The sequence below is a fragment of the Myotis brandtii genome, unplaced genomic scaffold (assembly GCF_000412655.1).
Source record: "Myotis brandtii unplaced genomic scaffold, ASM41265v1 scaffold13, whole genome shotgun sequence".
NCBI lineage: Eukaryota > Metazoa > Chordata > Mammalia > Chiroptera > Vespertilionidae > Myotis > Myotis brandtii.
In genome coordinates, this window is record NW_005354595.1 from 5439152 (window position 1) to 5459915 (window position 20764).

Sequence of the window (20764 nt, forward strand, 5' to 3'; positions counted from 1 at the left end):
TGGGGCAGGAATCCTGCCTGTTTGCACCCAGCAAAGCCAGAGCAGAACCTTCTACCGCCGCTCTGGGCTACTTCTTGCTAACCTTATCTGAGTGCCCCTTGGAGGGTCCCTAGGGTCAGAACCAGCATCTAGAGACCCACGGACTCAAATTTTAGGAAAATACTCTACCCCAAATCTCCTCCTGCGAGCCTTTTATAGAGGTGTGTCTTCCCCCTTCTGAGAGTCTCCACTCAGGTGTAGGGGAGGCAGTTCTGTGCTCTGGACTCCAACACTAGAATATTTCTATCTTGTCTTTTCTACTCTGCCCTTCTACCTTTCCAGACACCCACCCGATGGATTTACTAGAAATGATGGAATAGAAAAGAACGTTTGGACAGCATTTCTGTGCTGGAGGGTACCGACAGAACAGAGAAAGATAAGATAGGAGGAAAGAACTTGTTTCCGGAAAGGCTTGTGCAAGGGTACATAGGTGGGAAGCTGGGACTAATGCACCTCTGGGCTTTTTGTAGTAGGTTACATTTTCCCTTTTTAAATTACAAACGTGTGTTCTAACCTCCTCATTGTTGCCTTGGAAATCTGAAAAGATTCATGTCGCTTCTAAATCAACGAAGTGATTACTGGAGAGTAACTTTTGCAGGAGAAAAACTAGCTAATAATTTATTTCACTGTTTCTGGAGTGTAAGCCCTGTCCTAGGCTACTTCGGAAACGCTGGGATTACAAGCACAATGACATCCTGCTCTCTGTGCTCAGTTATCTTTAAACAATAAATTGCAAACTGACTTGGTGCTGGCTTACCTCTTCCTCATTTTGGAGTGAGAACTTTTTTCCGAATTGCCAAGGAATGAATTTGAATACATAATGAATGAATGGGTCATGCCTTCTACACAGATACTGCAAATTCCCTCCACTCGCTTTTCTTCTCTAGAAGTTTTTAATCCAAGTCTTTGTGGCGTGGGGGACAAAAGGGTAAGATCCTACTAGGGGCTGACCTTTGCACTGAGATCTGATTAGCACTCGTGAACTTTTAGCCTACTACCTTGTTTTGTGTCCACAAGTGGTCACTACATTCTTAGCTCTTTTTGCTGACTGTTCCTCATGCCTAAATCCCACTCCCACCTCTACTCCACTGCCCGCCACAATGACTGACTGAACCACTTTAGAAGTAAAGTTGGTTTCTGCTGAGGGTTCATGGCTGCGGAGTGCCAGCAGGGCCCAGCTTTAACCTGTGTATCCCTCCCTTCTTCTATTTTTTGTTTCTCTGCCCCTCCCTCAACTTTAACTCTAGTAGGACTACTTGGGATTATTCCAGCATTAAGTGAATACAGTTGTTGCGTGGGTGATTGGGACATGTGTTGTATCCCCTGTTTACGAGACCCCCCCCGCCCCCCCGCTTTTCCTAGCACGGCAAAGCAGTCCTCCACGGAGGCACCGGTGACACCTGGCAAGGAGCAGCTGGGCCCTTCCTGCAGGTGCAGATGGAGCAAGGCCAGAGGGTACAGATGTCTGGGCAGTGGGAGCCTGTCGGTTTCACGGGCGATGCTCCCCACCCGCCTTAGCTGACTTGTTTCTCCATGGGATGTTGTTTTTCTTTCCGAAGACACGCTGCACTGGGGCTGTCCTCTCCACCTGGGAGCCAGGTGTCAGTAGCATTGCCTCGGTGTTTATTCACAGTCGTCCTAAGACACACGGTGGCTTTCCAGATTGGGAAACTGCTTTGCCAATGGGTTGTTTATCATTTGAACGACTCAACAATGTTGTATGAGCGAATTGAAGGAAATAGCATAAATTACACCAGGTTCATTTTATGTGAGGGGAGGCATTTCCGTAGAGAAGGGAGCCAGGTCCCTGGGATGCCAGGCTGCCACTTCCAAACTCAGTGTCTCCACCACCTCAGATTGCTCACTTCAATCTGTTGGCATAAGTGTATTTTTAAAAAATATATATATTTTATTGATTTTTTACAGAGAGGAAGGGAGAGGGATAGAGAGCTAGAAACATCGATGAGAGAGAAACATCAATCGGCTGCCTCCTGCACACTCCCTACTGGAGATGTGCCCGCAACCAAGGTACATGTCCTTGACCGGAATCTAACCTGGGACCTTTCAGTCCGCTGGCCGACCCTCTATCCACTGAGCCAAACCGGTTAGGGCATAAGTGTATTTTTCATCCCCAAATGGCCACACCCGTGGAGCGAAAATGATTAGGATTGTAACAGCTAGCTCCCGGGCTGTCCCCAGAAAACTGCCAGAATCCCTGTTTACCGGAGAAGCCTGAGGCCGGAAGTCGGGGACTCATGACCTATTGGGGACCTATTGGGAAGCAGTCATGACGCAGTGCTGGGATTGAGGGCTCAGGTGAGGGGGCTGGAGCAACAGCCCTCATTGGCGTACGTCTGGCTTTGCAGCAATAACTGACAGCTCTCTCCCTGCCTGCTTTATCTTTCAGTTAATGACCAGCCACAGCGTCCCTGCTGTGAGCTCGGGCCACTGCCTCCACACTCCCAGCCACGCTCAGGTTGCCGTGGGCACCAGCTGAGCTAGCATGGCGTGCTGGCCTCAGCTGAGGTTGCTGCTGTGGAAGAACTTCACTTACAGAAGAAGACAAACAGTAAGCTTGGGTTTCTTGGGGTGGAGGGCGTTCTCCCTTGCTTTACTTCATGGTTTTGAGTTGGGGATTGGAGGAGAGAGGAAAGGAAGTCTTGTTGGTTTTCTCAAAGTGAGTGAATGAATGTGGCCCTGGTGGGCTCTGTCACTTACTATCGAGGGCAGAAATGTTAGCTTTGGGTTTGTGCTAGTGCCCAAGCATGAGTTCCGACCTCTGGAATGTGGCACAGAATTGCCCCCAGCCGTTCCTTCGCCTCCTTTTCCTACAGCTCCCGGGGCCATGTGGCTCTCCGAGAGCCCCTCATGGGCCCCTGTACTGCGGTAGGAATGAAGTGAGTTAATGGCCCAGCTTGGAGAGAGACTGGATCTTTTAGTGCCAGTGTGGACTCTCTCAGCTTTGACTGCAAGCCTGGAGGAAAATAAAACGGAAAATGGTTTTATTCCTGTGGAGGGTTCAAAGCCATTCACTGCCTGGATGGGACAGTAATTCTTAGATCATCTGTAATGCGTAGGTGAATGGTATTTTTCCACAGAGGAAGGCGAAGGCTGTAAGGCATGGTGAACTCCTTGAAGCTCAATGCCAGCTCTTCGCTTCTCTATCTCTGAACACTCTTAGAAATCCCATCTAGTCTCCTGGGTTTAGCTGTACCTCTCTGTAGTTAGCATCTAAGTCTGTTTTCTGCCCTGCCTTTTTCCTGAATTCTGAGCCTGCATCCCCACTTGGCTGTCCTAACGAAGCTTAACGTAACCAAAATGATCATCTTTCTTAGACTCAAAGAGCTAGGAGGGACCTTGGAGATAATTTAATATAGTTTCTCAGACTAGAATACCATTTGGACCTTTTCTAAAACAAAAATGTTAAGGTCCGTTTGTATTCATTAAATTTCTTTTTGTTATAATGTTACTTAAATATGTACATATGTGAAACTAGACACCCCCCCCCTTATTGTATATGCTATTATAAACCATATGATCACTTACAGATTAAATGCAAACCAAATCGCAAAACCAATACAATTCAAATGGATGTAGTAAGACAGCTGACATTGTTTAGCTGAACCTAAACCATGAGGAGTGACGTGAATATGGTAGGGGATGCTGTGGTGCCATCCTGTGAGTTTGGACAGTCTATGTTCTAAGGGTTCAGTTCTCCAACCATTTTTCCCATGACCTTCATTTGATACCATTTGGCTTTCATTTGGTCCAATCTCGTCATTCATAATTCACGTCTGCATCTGTTCCTTCCTCATTAGTCTGCTATAATTATGGTGCCAACACAATCAAACACAAATATAAACTTAGGCTTTGAAATCTTGTGCCAGAACTTGGTTATAAAAGAGGCATTTGGAAAATCCAGATATGTTTATTCTAGTTTGTTTAGATGACCACGAAAATGAAAACACAAAATGGTTAAAATTCTCACAGGGAACTCACAAGTAGTCCATTGAAAATATACTCCCCAGCCCCTACCCCCTACACAGATTCCAGTTTGAGGAACAGCGATTTTGTTTAGCCCTTCTCATTACTAGTGGGGACCTGAATCCCAAGGTCACTAATGAGAGAGTAGGAACTAGAATCTATGTATCTAATGTATCTTGCCTGTCTTAGTGATGATAATAATGGTAAAATGTAAAACCTAATCTATATATTTAAAGCCTAAGCGACCAAATGACCGAAGGACTGTTGCTATGATGTGCACTGACCACCAGGGGGCAGACGCTCAATGCAGGAGCTGCCCCCTGGTGGTCAGTACACTACCACAGCGGGAGTGCTGCTCAGCTGGCGCCAGATGCAGGGCTCACAGCTGGCGAGTATGAGCCTCTCCCTATAGGGACTGGCTGGGCACAAGCCCGCGGCAGGCGGCAGGCGCAGTGGGGCTGGGATGAGCCGAGGCGTCAGGCAGGAGCGGCAGGTGTTGAAACTACCGGTTTTGGCCCAATCCCTGCAGGCCACGCTGAGGGACCCCACTGGTGCATGAATCTGTGCACCGGGCCTCTAGTATTATATAAGGAAGCAAACACTTAGAATGAGCTTCCATGTGCTAGGCACTCAATAGTGCGTTATTAACTGGGTTAATCTTTTTGTGACTCTGTGAAGTACTCTTATGTCCTTGTTGTGGCTGGGGAACTTGCAAGGTCCCCAGAAGCACATGTCGGGTTCAAATCCAGGCCTTCTGACTCCAGAGTGGGCACTCTAAACCACTATGGCAAATTTGCTTTTCAGTGGTAACATTTTTTTTTTTAATCCTCCCTCTCAAGATCTTAAAGTTTCCGACTTCTTCACCTTTCCTCCTGCCTCCCATGGCTCTTCCTAGAGTCTGGTGTTCCCAAATTCATCTCTCATCCTCATTTCTTAGCTATGTGTCGTTCCGATCTCCTGCCTCTTCTCATCCTGGTTATAGCAGCCCGCACGATAGGAAATCATTTCTTCTGTGGTGTGTCCATTAGCCAGTGAGTAGTGGGAAGAATCATACCATCTTAGCAATGAAAGGATGTCTTCAGGGTAGTACAGTCCAAGCCTCCATTTTACAGATAACAGTACTGAGGCACAAAGCAGGGAAGGAATTTCCCTGTGGTCAACCAAGGAATCAGAGTCCTGTAACAGGATGTGGGGGTTGGTCCATCCAGAATGGACCTGTCTCCACTGGTCTTGAGCGTGTTGCTTCTTGCTCAATGTAGCGCATGGGTTTAACGAGAGTTAAGATTGGAGAGATAGGCAGGCTTAAGTCAAGGCAATTTGCAGTCTTATGCCAGAGTGCCTGTTGAAGGAAGAAGTAGGGACACAACATCCTGATACAAAAGGGCTTTCCTAGATTGTATATCACTGCCTGCTGGCTGGTGGTCCAGTTAGTTACCTCCCTTCCTGATTTCTAAAAGATTTGCATTTTGCTGAGCCAGAAAGAAGGGTGGTTTGTTTCAGGTCCCAGGTGCTTAGATTGTCAGAGTTGGAAAGATCTGGCCTGCTCCTGGGGTTTGGGCCAGAGGACAGGAGTCCAGGCTGGGTCTTCCATGGAAGTAGCACAAGAACCAATTTCCTATAGGCCCAGCCTCCCCCCACCGTCCCCCCACTCCTTTTTAAAGCAGGCTTGGCGTTCTTTGCACTAAAGGTTTAATGTCCCTGGATCTTAAGTTCTGACTGGTAGCGACTTCCCAGTGCACCTGGCTTGAATTTCTAGATGATATTGTTTAACATTGGAACCTGCTCAGGGTTTTGGTGCCACTTTGTTAGCTCACCTAGTCAGAACCAGTCCTTTCCATTAGGCGGGGAAGAAGTTAGCATTTCCATGATAGTTCTTGCCCACAGTGAACAGAAAATCATGATTGCTCATTTCCCTTCTGCCATCCTGGAGTGTACACACGTGGCCCCGGAGCCTGGCATCAGGGATATGCTCAATAAGCATTTGCTCAGTGAGTGGTGCATGTGCTAAGTGGGCTATTAGTTTTCAGGTCTCAAGGAGGCTCCCCTGCTGTAGGGGCCCTGTGTGCTGCTGCCAGGAAGAATAGAAAGACTATGTAGAAGCTGGGACCTGCCAGTACTCCCCAGAGCTACCCTGTTGAGAGGCCGTTGTTTGCCTTTTTGCTCTGTGTCTTTGTTTGCTGATGAATTCTGGGGGACCTCTCTCCGGTGTCCCCTTTGTGCAAAATCATGGGGACCATCAGCCAGGGTTAGCTTTCTGCTGTTCTTGTTGGGCAAAGAATACATTGAAATTGAGTTGCGAAAGTTGGGTGCAAAGCTCAGTTTGGGTTCAGAGTAACAGTTAACCTGTGTGGGTGGCAGTCATTCAGTACAACAGGGCTTGGGGGACAGGAAGAGGGATCAGAGTTTTTCTGAGCCTCATCTGGTATTAGGCTGAGCCAGAGGCCAAGGTCCCGTAGACAGAGTACGGCCATATTGCACCCCCCCCTTTTTTTTTTGCCTTTGCTATTAAATATTTTCTCAATTAGATCTGACTGGCCACGTGGCTGGGAAAATAGATAATTCTAGTTATTGCATACATTAGAGTATTGGTATTTGGGCATTGTTTAATGATAGATAAGCTATCAAAAATTAAAACTCTTTACTTAAGAGCCTTTATAGAATTTTATAGAATAGATGAAAACTTCCATATCTCCTCCCCATTTCCAATTTAACCTGATACACTTCTTCTCTGTCCTTAGTCCTTGCCTGGCAGTGATAGTTCAAATCCAAATAATCATTCTAATCATTATCTAAATTCTAATTCAATTCTGACTCCAGGTTGGCCACCATATGCCATTGGGTTTAGGGGAAACTGATTTCTCCTAGGTTTTAGTTTTCCCTTCTGTGGAATGGAGAACATTAGAACAAATAGCCATTTATCGTTTCATTTGGGTAGATGTTTATGGAGCATCTACTACATGTGGGACGGTGAACTGGGCACATAGTGGTGAACCAGACATGATTCCTGTCCTTAAAGAAGTAAGAAAAGCAGGTATAAGACACATTATTATGTAAGTAAATATATAATAACACATTGTGGTAAGTGTCATGAAGACAAAGTGTGGTTCTGTGTTGGATACTGCCAGGCTGTGGGTAGGGACTTAATTTAGAAGGAAAGGTCATGACATTTAAGTTTCAGCAGCCATTAGCCAGGGGAACATCAGGAGCCCAGAGATCAAGGGCACTGTATTCCCGGCAGAGGCACAGAGTGTGAAGGCCACGGAGCCTAACACATGTTCCCGAGTCAAGGAAGAGAAAAGCCAGTGGCGCCGGTGGCGCAAATGCAGACTGGCTGGGCACGAGCTGGGAATCGGCAGGGCCAGGCCATGCAGGGCTTTGCAGTTGGCAAAGGGCAGTTGAGTTTTAGTTTATGTGCAAAAGGAGTCCCGGAGGGTCAGTTTGTGCCTGGTCCTCGGCACTAAGGGGACGTGAGTGACGACAGCCCAGGGAGACAATTGAAGTCGTTACATGCACGTGTTCCATTTTATTGTTTCTTTCTTTCACTGAACATTACTCGCTATGTCTGTTCCCAAATTTCCAAATAATCTTCATATTTATAATAATGATTCTTGATGCGTAGGCTGTGTTTTGTAAGCACTTTTATATGCATTATCTTGATGTTCACAGCGATCCTCAGAGGTGTGCATTACAGCTCCTGTTTCACAGTGAAGAACGTATTATAGGTTAGTAGAGTAGTTAGAGGTTAGAGGAAGAATTACATCTTATGGTCCCAGATTTACCCTGGGGCTGAGTCCATGGACATTTCTGGGAGCTTTACAATAATCTATCAACACAGTTTTTATTTTCTAAGTTTATTCTCTATTGCCAACATTTAGATGGTTTCCAGCATTTGCTGTTATGAATGAATTACTATGAAGTTTTTATACATCTAGCCTTTTCTTACTTTTGCATTGTTTCCTTAAGCCACAATCTCAGGAGCAGAATTATTAGGTCAAAGGGAAATCGTCCTTGAAGTCTATGATCAGATGTCCTTCCAAAGGATTAAACCAATTTAAAAAGCCACCATCAATGTACGAGAGGGCAGGTCTGGGTTTTTAAAAAAATGTTTTTCCCTCTAGCATTGCTCTGATTTGATCTTAAAGATTTCACTTTCATTTACACAGACCTAATGGATGTGTATGGTATCAGGGATGGGTTTAAAAATAATTTTTCTTTACATTCATATCATATCATCCAAGCAGCTTTTATTAAACAGTGATTCCTTTCCGAGTTATTTTTGGGACATTTATCGAACTGTTATGCCTGTAGGGAGCTCTTTGGGGGTTATTTGTTTGGCCATTTGGTATGTATTTTTTATTTTGATGCTGATACAGCACAGAGTGTGCTATTACTTTGAACACTGAGATCTGGGGCAACTCATTGTCCCACACTCCCTTTTTGCCTCTCAGAACGTCTTTGATAATTTCATCTCTTTCTCTTTCCCATTAAATCTTATTACCTTACCAAGTTCTAAAAAGTATCCTATCCTTATGTAATGCCCCAGGGACATTTGGTGATATTTGGAGACATCTTTTGGTTGTCACTGCCCTGGGCGGGGGTGGTTGGTAGAGTACATGGATGCGGTGAGCATCCTACAGTTCACAGGAGAGTCCCCTCAACAGTTACCTGTGTCAATAGTGCTGTTCTTGAGAATGGCACCTGCTCTCCAGGTGTTCACTCAGAGTATCCCATGTTAGAGCTGAGGAGTAACGAGACAGAGGCACAAAGTGGTGCCTTTGGTGCTCCCAGAGCAGCTCAGTGTAGCAATCACTTAAACATCAGAATTACGTACTATTTTAACACCCAACACTAAAGGGAGGCTCCTGAGGGTCTGACTTTGGTGAGAAACGCCTTTTGAAAACAGTGTTCCTCTCCAGGGGGGAGTGATGTGGAGGTGGGTGGGTAGGTACCAAAACAAGATTTAAAAGAGTTTTCTATAGGGGTTTATAACAGTAAAGCATCAGTTTTATTTCCAAGCTATTTCTCAGGGACTATGTGAAGGAAAAGTGCTAAGTCTAGGGATGGGAGAAATCTTACTTGGATGATGAGTAGAGCCAGAATGGCAAGCCTGGCAGTTAGGTTTCTAGAAGGAGACTATTAGGAAAAGAAATGCCTAGCATGGTCGGGTGGCTCAGTTGGCTGGAGCATCGTCATGTTCACCAAAAGGTTGTAGGTTCGATTCCCAATCTGGGCACATAGCTAGGTTTTGGGTGTGATACCCCATTGGAGCGAGTACAGGAGGCAACTGATCAATGTTTCTCTCTCACATCTATGTTTCTCTCTCTCTCTCCCCTTCCATTCCCCTCTCTCTAAAAACCAATAAAAACATATCCTTGGGTGAGGATTTAAAAAAAAACAAAAAACCTAGAACATCCCCCTGAGTTTGTAAGGTGAATTTTTTGTTGAATGACACGTATAATTTTAGAGGTGTATCGTAAAAGGGCATGGATTAAGTTTTTTCTCACCATGAGTTTTCTGGTTTGGGTGGTATGAGCTTTGGAGGCAATCTCTTCATTCATTCATAAACTCAGGCTACCAAGGAGTTTGAAAGATCAGTAATCTAGATACTCTCGTAATAGTGGTGCTTACTGGCTAAGAGCAGGGACCCTTGAATCAGACTGGCTTTGAATCCTGGCTCTGCTGTTTACCAACCTTATAGCCTTGGCCAGTATAGTAACTCTTTAAGCCTGTGTTCTTATCTGTAAAAGGAGTATAATAGTATTAATGAGGTTGTTTGAAGGTTAACTGAGTTAATATATGTAAAGTACTTAGAACACTGGTATTTAATAAGATCTGTTTAAGTGTGCGCCATTATTGTTATTATCAGTCTTTTTCTTACCTCTTTTTCATATTTGCTTACACCCACTGGCAGATTTTTTTCCCTTTGCTATCAGTGCCATGGGAAGAGCCAGTCAATCAACTATTTTGACCATCTGCTGCCCTACAGGGTCCTAGATGTGGGGGCTGCAGAGATGCCCGGGAACATTAGGCTTGATTCATTGGGTCAGATCTGTGCTCAGGCTGATGAGCCATAGACTAAGTGGCCATCTTAAAGAGTGTGTGGCCCGAACATGGCTCTAGGAGAGGCATGATGGATGCAAACAGACAGATCTAGGGGTTAGTGGGTCTGGGTGCCAATGCTGGTGGGCTCCCCTTACCAGGCTGTGGCTCATAACATGTTTGAACCATAGTTTCTTCACTTCTGGAATGGTAATCATACAACCGTTTTCACAGAGTTATTGTGAGAACTAAATGTAAGAGATGAGATGTATAAAAATCCCGGGTACACAGTAAGTGCTCAGTATTGCCTGAAGCTATAATAAATCTGTAGGCCGTGAGTTCATTTTACCTCTGTGGAACCTGCGGATTTTTTTGATCATGTCACCTACTGCAGTCATGTCCCATCTGGGCCACTTCCTGTGTCAAATAGAATTTTATATGTGGCCTCTGGGGTTGGACAGAAGTGGCTGCTAATCTCAACCCTGCCAATGGACCAGCTCTATGATGACCCTCCCTTGAGCTTTAGCCTTGGATTCAATGTAATAATCTGTATATGGTGTGCTTACTACATAAATGGTAGCTACTATTTATCCTAAAAGCACAAATGGTAGTTTCAGAACTTAAGTTTGATGCAATCTTACTCATCTTCTTCATTTACTTTTTTTCTGAGTTTATCATTCTTTTCTGAATTTATCCCCAGTTATGCCATTTTTAACAAGTTTTAGTCCTGTCTGGGTGATATTTGTGATTTTATTCGGCTGTAAGCTTGGAATGGATATAATTTTGTGTGCTGCTTTTTTCACTTAATATTATATGGTTAACAGTATCTGTGTTTCATAAACATTGTTGTAATGGCTGCCTACAGAATTGCTGAGTAGATGTACCATAATTTAATCATCTCCCTAGTGCTGTGCAATTATTCTAGTATTTTTCATTTATAGTGTTTCAGTGAACAAATACATATATGTAGCTTTTTTGACATTTTGAATTTAGTTCTATAGATCATAGCCCCAGTCATATTATTTGGTCAAAGGAGATAAACATGTCTTCTGATACATTTGGCCAAATTGCTTTCCCAAAGGGCTCAACTGATTTGTATTTCCATCTTCCTTATTTTATAAACTTTAGTTCATTCTCTTACTCAACAAGCATTGTTAAGCTCTCAGGGTGTGGTAGGCCAAGTGAGAAGAAAGTGACACTAGGGGAGAAGCTCCCATATAAATAGGGTCCCTGCTGTGCCAAGTGCTGATAAAGGCAGAGAGTATCTGGGGACCCTCTGCCCCTTCCCAGAAGGGACTTCCACTCAGCAGGCAGGAGAGGCCCCATGTCATTGGAGAGCTTGCAGATTTCAGTGTGTGTTGCCTCTTTGGGATCATTTACGTTACTACTTAGCAAGACCAGCTCCATCTTTGGTCTTGGAGACTCTAGTCACAGCATGCCTTCTTTCAAAGAGGGACCCATTTGTCTTTTATGTTTTTCCTGGTGTGCTGTCTATAGTATACTATTCCTCATAGTTAGAGGCTAATGGTGGGTGTGTTTTTTTTGTTCCATTTATGGAAAATTTAGGAAAGCATTTAAAAAATTACCCATTTTCTTATCACCTCAGGACATACACTGTTATCACCCTTATATTGCTTTTCAAATAGAAGATTTTTTTTAAAAGGTTAATGCGGAACTATATCAAAGGCGTTTGCAAATTAAAAATGGGCTGTTTAAAATTCCAAAAATCCAACAATAAATAATAAAGAGAAACCCCAAGACAATCTGAAGCACCAGCAATCAGCAGAAAGGTTAACTTAATTACAGTCCATTCACAGTGTAGAATATTAAGTGGTCATTAAAACCCATATTTTAGGAGAATATTGTATATAATGGAAAACACTCCCAGCATGATGCTAAATAAAAAAGCAAAATACAAAACTATATATGATATCTAATCTCAATTTTGTAGAAAAAATATTATTTATGTATGCATAGAATAAAAGACAAAAAATGTTAACAGAGAACCATTGTTAGCTCAATTTAGTAGGGATTCTTGCTGCAAAGTAGGACTGGGGTGGTTTATATCTACTTAAACATTTTTTTAATTTTGATTTTTCTACAAAAAATATATATGGTCTTGAGGGTGAAGAAAATAATTCTATTAAAAGAGAATAGGGAGGGGGATTTTATACCAGTGTCTCTTGGTTTTATGGTGCTGAAGCCACAGTTGTAATTACTCTTAACCACAGGCCTCATCACTCTTTTGGGCTCTTGATGTTCATCCTAATTAGAACATCAGAGTCTAGAAATGAGAGGAAGAAAGAGGTGAGAGCCTTCAGGTAGTGTAACTACAGACGGTCCCCAACTTACGATAGTTTGACCTAACAATTTTTCGACTTTACAATGGTGCGAAAGTGATACCCATTCAGTAGAAACCATACTTTGAATTTGGACCTTCTTCTGGGCTAGCATTTGCAGTACAGTCTCTCTCGTGATGCTGGGAGCAGCAGTAAGTTGCAGCTCCCAGCTGGGCACACATTCACAAGAGTAAACAACCCACACTCTACAGTGTATTCACTGTGTGAGATGGTTTTGCCTAACTGTAGGCTAATGTAAGTGTTCTGAGCACATTTAAGTCAGGTAGGCTAAGCTATGATGTTCAGTAGGTTAGATGTATTGAATGCATTTTCGACTTACAGTATTTTCAATTTACAATGGATTTACTGGGACATAACCCCATTGTAAGTAGAGGAGCATCTGTAGTTGTCTGAACACCAGTGGTTCAATTAAATTCTGTCTAATGATTTCCATCCTGTCCCTGTGCTTTATTTATCCCTTGGTAACTCATTGAGGCAGGGTTTTCCTTTAGAGAAACCTCGTTGCTTTAACCTGTGGATCGGACTTACTTACACGTTTAATGATCTTCTACCCACTGGAGAAGATGTTGACCAGATCTTGCTGGATGGAGGTCTTTGCACTCTGCACTCCTCCCAGCTCTTTCCAGTCCTGGGTGTGTGGAGGTCAATATGGAATTCTGTGTGAATTTCCATTGTCCTTTGGAACCCTCTTCTCAGCCTCATGGGGGGGGGCAACTTTGTATGCATTTGAAGAACAGAGGTGGTGTGCATTTAGCACAGTAAGGCCCGAAGGCCCTGGCCTTCCTCTTCCAATAAATGAACATCATTGTGTACCTGAAACTGCTAATGCTGGGGATACAGAGATGACTGGACCCAGTGCTTGCCTGCAGGGAGCTCATATTGCTGTGAGGAAACCAGTGATAGAATCAGATGATTTCAGGGGCACAGTTCCTGTGGGAGCTCAGGAGAAGGACATTATGTCTGTCTGAGACTTGCAGAATGAGCAGAAATGAGCCAGATGACACAGGATGGGCAGCGTCTTCCCTTTCTCAAGGAAAACATGGAGGGCTGGAATAGTATGCCACAAGGTGAGAACTGCAGACAGTAAAGTGGTATGAAAGCTTAGAGAGTGGTGGGAGAGACTGGAGAAGTTGATCAATTGCTGAGTTAATTTATCTGTGGATTTCCCAAAGCCCAAAAGTGTCAGGCATCCGTATTACTGTTTAAACTCACAATGCTCTGTCTTATTTCCCTCTCAGTGTCAGTTGTTGCTGGAAGTGGCCTGGCCTCTATTTATCTTCCTGATCCTGATCTCCGTTCGGCTGAGCTACCCACCCTATGAACAACATGAATGTGAGTATCTGAGCATCCTGCCTGAGGCTCTCCACTGGCAATAGAGATCCAGGCCATGGGCGTGGGCTAAATTTGACCTCTCCTGAGACACTATCTTTAGGAAACACTGTAAATGGGTTGGAGCAGAAAAGTTAGGCTCTCAATTTTTGGATAAGTCCTGAACTCAGGAAACTATTCTCAATCCTAGGGAATGGTGATAATGGTAACTATAATAATAGCCAATGTCTGTACATTTTAAATCACAAAAATAACCTTATTGATAGCTCAGAACGTGGTGATTAACAAAGGTCCCTAGGGCAGTGTCTTGACACCACTGTCAGCTGCCTTTATTACACAGGTGCAAATCATGGAACATACTAGTAATTCTAAGCAGCATTTGCGTAGAGCAGAGGTTCTCAACCTCTGGGACGCGACCCCTTTGGGGGTCAAACGCCCCTTTCACAGGGGTCGCCTAAATACATCCTGCATATCAGATATTTACATTACGATTCATAACAGTAGCAAAATTACAGTTATGAAGTAGCAACGAAAATAATTTTATGGTTGGGGGTCACCACAACATGAGGAACTGTATTAAAGGGTCGCGGCATTAGGAAGGTTGAGAACCACTGGCGTAGAGCTTCTCAGATCGACTAATATTATTTTATTTGATTCTCATAACAGCCTTGTAAAATAGACTTGATTATTATCCTTTGCTTGATAAGTTCTTTGGGGCTCAGCGAAGGGCAGGGACTTGCCCAAGGTCACACATCTAGTAAGTGACAGAGATGAAGTAAAAAGCTCAGGTCCTCTGACTCCCAAATCCTGTGTTTTGATCGTAGCCTTTATAATGAGCATAGAGAATACAGTGGTGGCCAAGGACACACGCTCTAGATGTCAGGTTACTTGGGTTTGAATTATGGCTTCAGCAATTACTGGGTATATCACATTGGGCAAGCGACTTCGCTTCTTGGTACCTGAGTGTTCTCATCTCTATAATAACAACCATATAATAATCCCTATGCTATCTGGTTGTTGTTATTCCACAATCACGTCTTTCTCTCCCGGCTGGGTAGGCTGGATGGACTGACACGACAGAAATGTCCCAGAATGATCCACATTTATGTAGAAGGTTTAGCTGGAACCTCTGTTCCATTGCTCCTGTAACTTTCCCTCTCATTAACCAGCTCTCCCCACACCCTGCCAGCCTCCTGGACTTAGGGGATATGTAATGGTATAATATATCATGTTTCTGTCACATATGGACTTATAGGATCCTGTTCTTCAGGAAATGGGTGGCTCTGGGTCACCTGTTAATTGTGTTCTTGGTCTGGTCCATGGCACACTGAGGCAGTCATTTACCTGCTAATTTGCTAGTACACATTACATATACTCGAGTTTTAGAAAGAATGCCACACAACCTCAGGAACATTCTACCAGATGTGATTTTCAGATTTCACCAGAGAGGGAAAAAATATAGAATGAAATGCACACTCAGTTTGAGAGCCTGGGAGGTAATTCTGTCTTCGCTTTTGGAATCCCAAAGATTGATGAGTAATTGCATATTTGATTTTATTTAAGCATTGCCCTAAGCCCCACTGAGATGGGAAAACTCAGTTTTTTCATCTGCTTGGCTGTTCTCTCTCTGGAATGATCCCAAGTAGGCAAGATGGTGTAGTAGGAACAGGCCGACTTTGGATCAGACAGAAATTGGGGTCCGCCCCTCTGGTTTGCTGCCTCTCTTATCTCTGAGACCTGCTGAGGTTGTGATTTGAACAGGTTGTTGAATTTTAACCCAGAGTCATCTGAATCTAGGCCATAGAATCTCAGAAATGCTGTGGAATGTTCATACCTATAGAAGGCAGATAAGACGTTTGCCTCCCACCTATGCACTTCTTACAACCTCACCTACTGTTCTAGGGATCTGGGTGGAAGGTGGATTGCTTAGGCGAATCTTGCAGAGCTGTGCTGTCTCTGGAAACAAAGGATTGGCATATAATTCTTCCCCATAAATCTTTCCCTGTTTGACCCAGAGCCATCCGGGCCCTCATTACTTTCCTGGGTCCTACGATTCCATTATGCTATTTGATTGTCATCCTGTGCACCCTTGCCAAGTCATCTTCCTGCTTTTGCTTGCAAATAAGGTGGGACACAACACACAGGGAAGAATCTTTGCTTCACCCACCAGGTATCGCCTGAAATACCTTCACCTTCCATGGCCCTGTGCTGCTGGACCAACACCCACCCTGTCCGTGGTGGCAGAATCTCGGGGAGGTTAAAGGGGAGATTCCTGCGGTCCTTGGAGTAATTGGTTGGGTTACATAAATCTCCTGCATGAGGAGCAGCTGACTCAGGCAAGGGACCTTGTTTGGTTTTCCTTGAACTATTACCAGGGAGATAAGGAGGTTAACTGAGTAAATGTTGAACAGGCCAGAGTCCCTGCGGAGTGGCCACAGGGATCAGATCTTGTTACATCCTTGCTGAGGATGCTGACTCTCGGGTTGGAATATGGATAGAAGAAAAGGGCGGAGAGAAGTGCCCCAGTACTGAAATGCAGGGTAGCCAGTCTTGGCTGTGGGTTAGCTTCTGGGAAGACTCTTGTTAGCATATTTGCGTGAAAATAGTAAGATGAATAAAGCAGGGGTCCTGCTTTGGAGGAAGGTTGTGGCTGTTGAGATTTGGAGTATTCCTAGCAGGACAGTAGCAGAGTGAGGATGACTGTAGGCTCAGCACCGCAGCGCCTCAGTAATCCTGACAGCCTTTACACTGTGCCAGGCACTGAGCTGCGTGCTTTGCCTGTCAGAACTCCTGGGATGTCTCTTGCAGCCCTGTGAAGTAGATTGTATTTTTATCACCATTTTACAGATGAGGAAAATGAGAGTTGGCGGTTCAGTGACTTGGCCAAAGTCTCTGCTTCGTGTATTGCAGGGACTGGATGTGAATCCCAGTAGGTCTGACCCCCAAAGTCTGTGGAGCCCACAGCTCTTTGCTGCCTAGAGAGCCGTGGCTCTCAATGGTTGTTGACTATTTGGGGTCACAGATCACCCTGAGAATATGATGGGAGCTGCAGCATGGCCTCTCTGTCCAAAGGAATTCACACATGTTTGGTCCTCAGGTTAGGAGCTCCGGGGCACATTTATCATGATATCCTAGAAGCAGCACCAGGTCAGACTGTCCCCAAACCAAACTGTGCCTTTGATCAGCCAAGTGCACCTAGTCCTGCTGTTGGTCACATGCTCCTCCATAATGAAGGGAAAGGAGAGTGAGGAGATGACCTATTGAATGGGTCATGAGGTCATCATGGTTTCGATGAGGGACACGAGCAGCAGATGACCTCTGACCTCAATTAGCCTGTTTATTAAGTGCCTCTGAGGAGCTTGTGAGGTGGCAGAGGAGGTGACACCAAACAGTGGACAGTACAGAGGAACCTGAGAAGGGCTTAGGTGCACAGGGGGGCGCCAATACGAAGGAAGGAGCATGGATGTGGATGACGGAATTGTGGGTTCCACCCCCAGTCCTGCCCACGGGTTCCCTGACTGTTCTTCACCAGCCACTGCATCTTGCTGGTTTCCTCCTTAGAGAATGAAGGAATTGCATTGGATTAGGCCAGTAGTTCTCAACCTTCCTACTGCCGCGACCCTTTAATACAGACATTGGATTAGGCCAGTAGTTCTCAACCTTTCTAATACAGTTCCTCATGTTGTGGTGACCCCCAACCATAAAATTATTTTCGTTGCTACTTCATAACTGTAATTTTGCTACTGTTATGAATCGTCATGTAAATATCTGATATGCAGGATGTATTTTCATTGTTACAAATTGAACATAATTAAAGCATAGTGATTAATCACAAAAACAATATGTAATTATATATGTGTTTTCCGATGGTCTTAGGCGACCCCTGTGAAAGGGTCGTTCGACCCCCAAACGAGTCGCGACCCACAGGTTGAGAACCACTGGATTAGGCCATCCTCAGGGCCCCTCTGAAGAGTGAGGGGGACAGAGGGAGATGAACTGATGATCAGGTGCTAGCTGCACACCAGCCCCATTCTGCATATGGTCTAATCTACCCCTCTCGCCATGTCTCCAAGGTTTGTGCCACGAATCCCATTCTACACATGATGTTAAGTAGATCAAGAATCTGATGCCAGGTTTCCAACTCAGGGTCGGATTAGTTGGAGGTGGCAGGTCCCTGGGACATGGGGGAGGGACAGGCAGATTTGTGATGAGACGATTGATGAGACGGTATGGAGCCAATAGAGATAAGGATCAAGTCTCCAAACTGCTTCAGAGAACTGATGTTTCTCCTGTGCTTTTCTTCTCTATGTCAACAGGCCACTTTCCAAACAAAGCCATGCCTTCTGCAGGAACGCTTCCCTGGGTCCAGGGGATTATCTGCAACGCCAATAACCCGTGTTTCCGGTACCCAACTCCTGGTGAGGCTCCGGGCGTTGTCGGAAACTTTAACAAATCCATGTAAGTACCAGGTCAGGTTTTCTTTCCCAAACTTGTCAGTTAGTTCTTCTCTTCCCTTCTCAACCTCTGGAGAATTCTGAAGTTGCTTTCGTCCAGGTTTGTGCAATGAAGTCCGAAGAATGAGGGCAGGGAGAATTGCTGCCAGATTTAAGATTGTGGAGCTACAAGTCATGTGGCTGGGGGGCGGTCGGGGGTGTGGAGAGACAGTTTTCCTCCAAAAACTGACTGATAAGTTGGGAAGGGAAGACAAGGAGTGTGCTGGTCTCCTCTGGGGAGACCTCTGCTCCATGTGTCGGTTCACTCATTTAGCAGACATTCTCTGTGCATTTGAGCCGCCTGGCCTAGGTGCTGGGGAAGGGTAGGTAAGAGATGTGCACGGAAGGGGCCTGCTCTCCAGCTCACAGCCAAGGCCCTCTCCGTCCTCAGATCAGCTCTCTCTCTGTGGGTGCCTCTCATACTGCCACTGCCTGGTCTTTCTCTTCCCGGTGTGAATTTCCTGAGGGCCAGGATGTCACTCCCTTCACTTTTGTATTCCTGACTCCTGACTTCAACACTGAACATCAGTATGGGTTTAGTAAGTGTTTGCCGAATGAGCCAGTAAAGATTCCTGGAATGCACAGACCATGGTCGGAGTTAGAATGGACTGTAGGAGGTGTACCCAGACAGTCCTGGGGAAGCTGCAGGGCCATGTTATAATATCCACAGACCATGGGTATTGTAGTTTTCATGGCCCCTTCTATGCAGAAATATTAAAAACTTTATTTCATAAGTGTGTCGGTCTAAAGGTGAATATAACCCAAGCTGGGTTCATCTTATACATATTCATTCTGAATTTGGGGTTTTATTCTGCTTCTAAAAGAAATTAAATTTTTTTTGTGTGCACCCCAAGAGTAGCCTGAGTCCTGGGTACTATGCCCACTGTGTCTCATGGATAAGTGGGCCCTGGGGGAGTGTGTGTGTGTGTGGGGGGGCTTCCTGGAGACGAGGCACATGGGCTGGGCCTTGAAAGAAGTGGCAGGATTTGGTAGACACATGGGGAGGAGCATTTGGGGCTGGGCTGGGAGTGTTTAGAAGCCTAGAGTATCAGGGAAGCTGGGCATGGGGAGCAGCAGGAGTAGAGGACCTGGCAGCTGGGTTTCCTTCACGTGGGAGAGGCAGCTGGCCTAACAGAGCTTTTGTGCTTTTCTTGTCCTCCCTGCAGTGTGTCTCGCCTGTTCTCAGATGCTCAGCGGCTTCTCTTATACAGCCAGAGAGACACCAGCATGAAGGACATACACAAGGTTCTGAGAACATTGCAGAAGATCGAGAACAACAGCTCAAGTAAGCCAAAGCCTTGCTCTGTATCGGTGTATCATTGGAACTTGACCTGCCCCAGGGAGAGAGCAGCTCAGGCGGCCTGGTGCTTGCCCCTCTTAACTCTCCCCTGCTGGGTTTTCCTCCTCTGTGGCTGGGCTGGAGGCCTTTCTGCAGGAGGCATTTCAGGGGAAACTGGGAAAACAATGAGTGCCCTGGCCTCCTCCAGGTGACAGAAGAAAACCCCTCAGAGAGGAATGGCACAGGCCTGGGGTTAGGACGGCTTAGGGGTGCAGGGTGCTTCCAACTTCATTTCTCTGGAGTCTAGGCCATATGGTTGCAGTGAATGGGCCAATTTATAGACGGGGATATTTCTGTGCAGATAAGAACAATTAAAGTTGCAACTTGATATGGATAAGTGAAAGTAAGCATTTACTTCTAAAAGGAAAATGCAATTCATCTTCCCCCTGATTGAGCCTGATGGACATTTGAACTCCGATCTCTAAAAAGAGCAATCTTGATCTCGGATTGGATAAGTGCCGGGCATGCCATTTAAGGAAGTGTCTGCGGAGCAGGCAGTTTGTTGGCCAAGGTGTTGGCTGAAGAAGTCGTGGAGCGTCCAGGGCAGTGGCCTGCAAGGCGGCAGGGGGCGTGGGAGCAGTCCCCTGGGTGCAGACCACGGTGGTGTGCATGGTCTGCAGAGAATTTAAAAGCAAAAATGAAGCCCAGTGAAAGTCAGCCTTCTTTTTATCATCACCACGCACTGGTGGTTCTAAACAATGTCAGTGATCATGGGCCAGCTGCCGCCACTGCTCAAGGAAAGTTCTTTTTACTTAGTTTGGTGTTGTGGGTGGGCTGGCCTTCTCTGAAAGGCCTCCCGGTTTGGGATCCACTTGGCAAAAGAAGAAATGGTGTGAAGTGTTAGAGTTTAAACCAGAGTTGGATGGCAGACAGATCTGTCCTTTCCCTGGGCAGGGAAAGAGGCAGTGGGTGGTGCGGGGCCTGATGACAGAGGGAAGCGAAGCTGTGCCTGGTGGCACGGAGAAGGTGTCGCTTCACATCGGACAGAGGTGTGCTGGCACTTAGGGTCAGCGTCGAGGGCCCTCCAGCTGGACTGCGTTTGGCTGCATGGCCAGGCCTCCTGGATGCTGTTTCCGTGTCCTGTAGGTCCCTGGTCCTGCACACGTGTGTCTGTCCCAGCGCAGGACACAGAGAGGTGCAAACACCAAGCAAAGCACCAGTCCTTCCTCATCTACCGAAGC

The 20764-nt window shown here is 45.4% G+C and overlaps 1 protein-coding gene across 3 annotated transcripts in view; it reads left to right on the forward strand.

Moving 5' to 3' along the window:
* Positions 1–20764, forward strand: part of ABCA1 (ATP-binding cassette, sub-family A (ABC1), member 1) — a 120591-nt gene that overhangs the window by 18433 nt on the left and 81394 nt on the right. For 2 of the 3 annotated variants that reach the window (XM_005859806.2, XM_005859804.2), the window contains exons 2-5: positions 2447–2608; positions 13661–13754; positions 18068–18209; positions 19411–19529. In XM_005859806.2, coding sequence (XP_005859868.1) covers positions 2543–2608; positions 13661–13754; positions 18068–18209; positions 19411–19529 — 421 coding nt within the window. In that variant the 5' untranslated portion in view covers positions 2447–2542. Of the gene's footprint in view, positions 1–2195; positions 2356–2446; positions 2609–13660; positions 13755–18067; positions 18210–19410; positions 19530–20764 lie in introns of those variants that run through there. The other variant, XM_005859805.2, reaches the window with a different exon arrangement.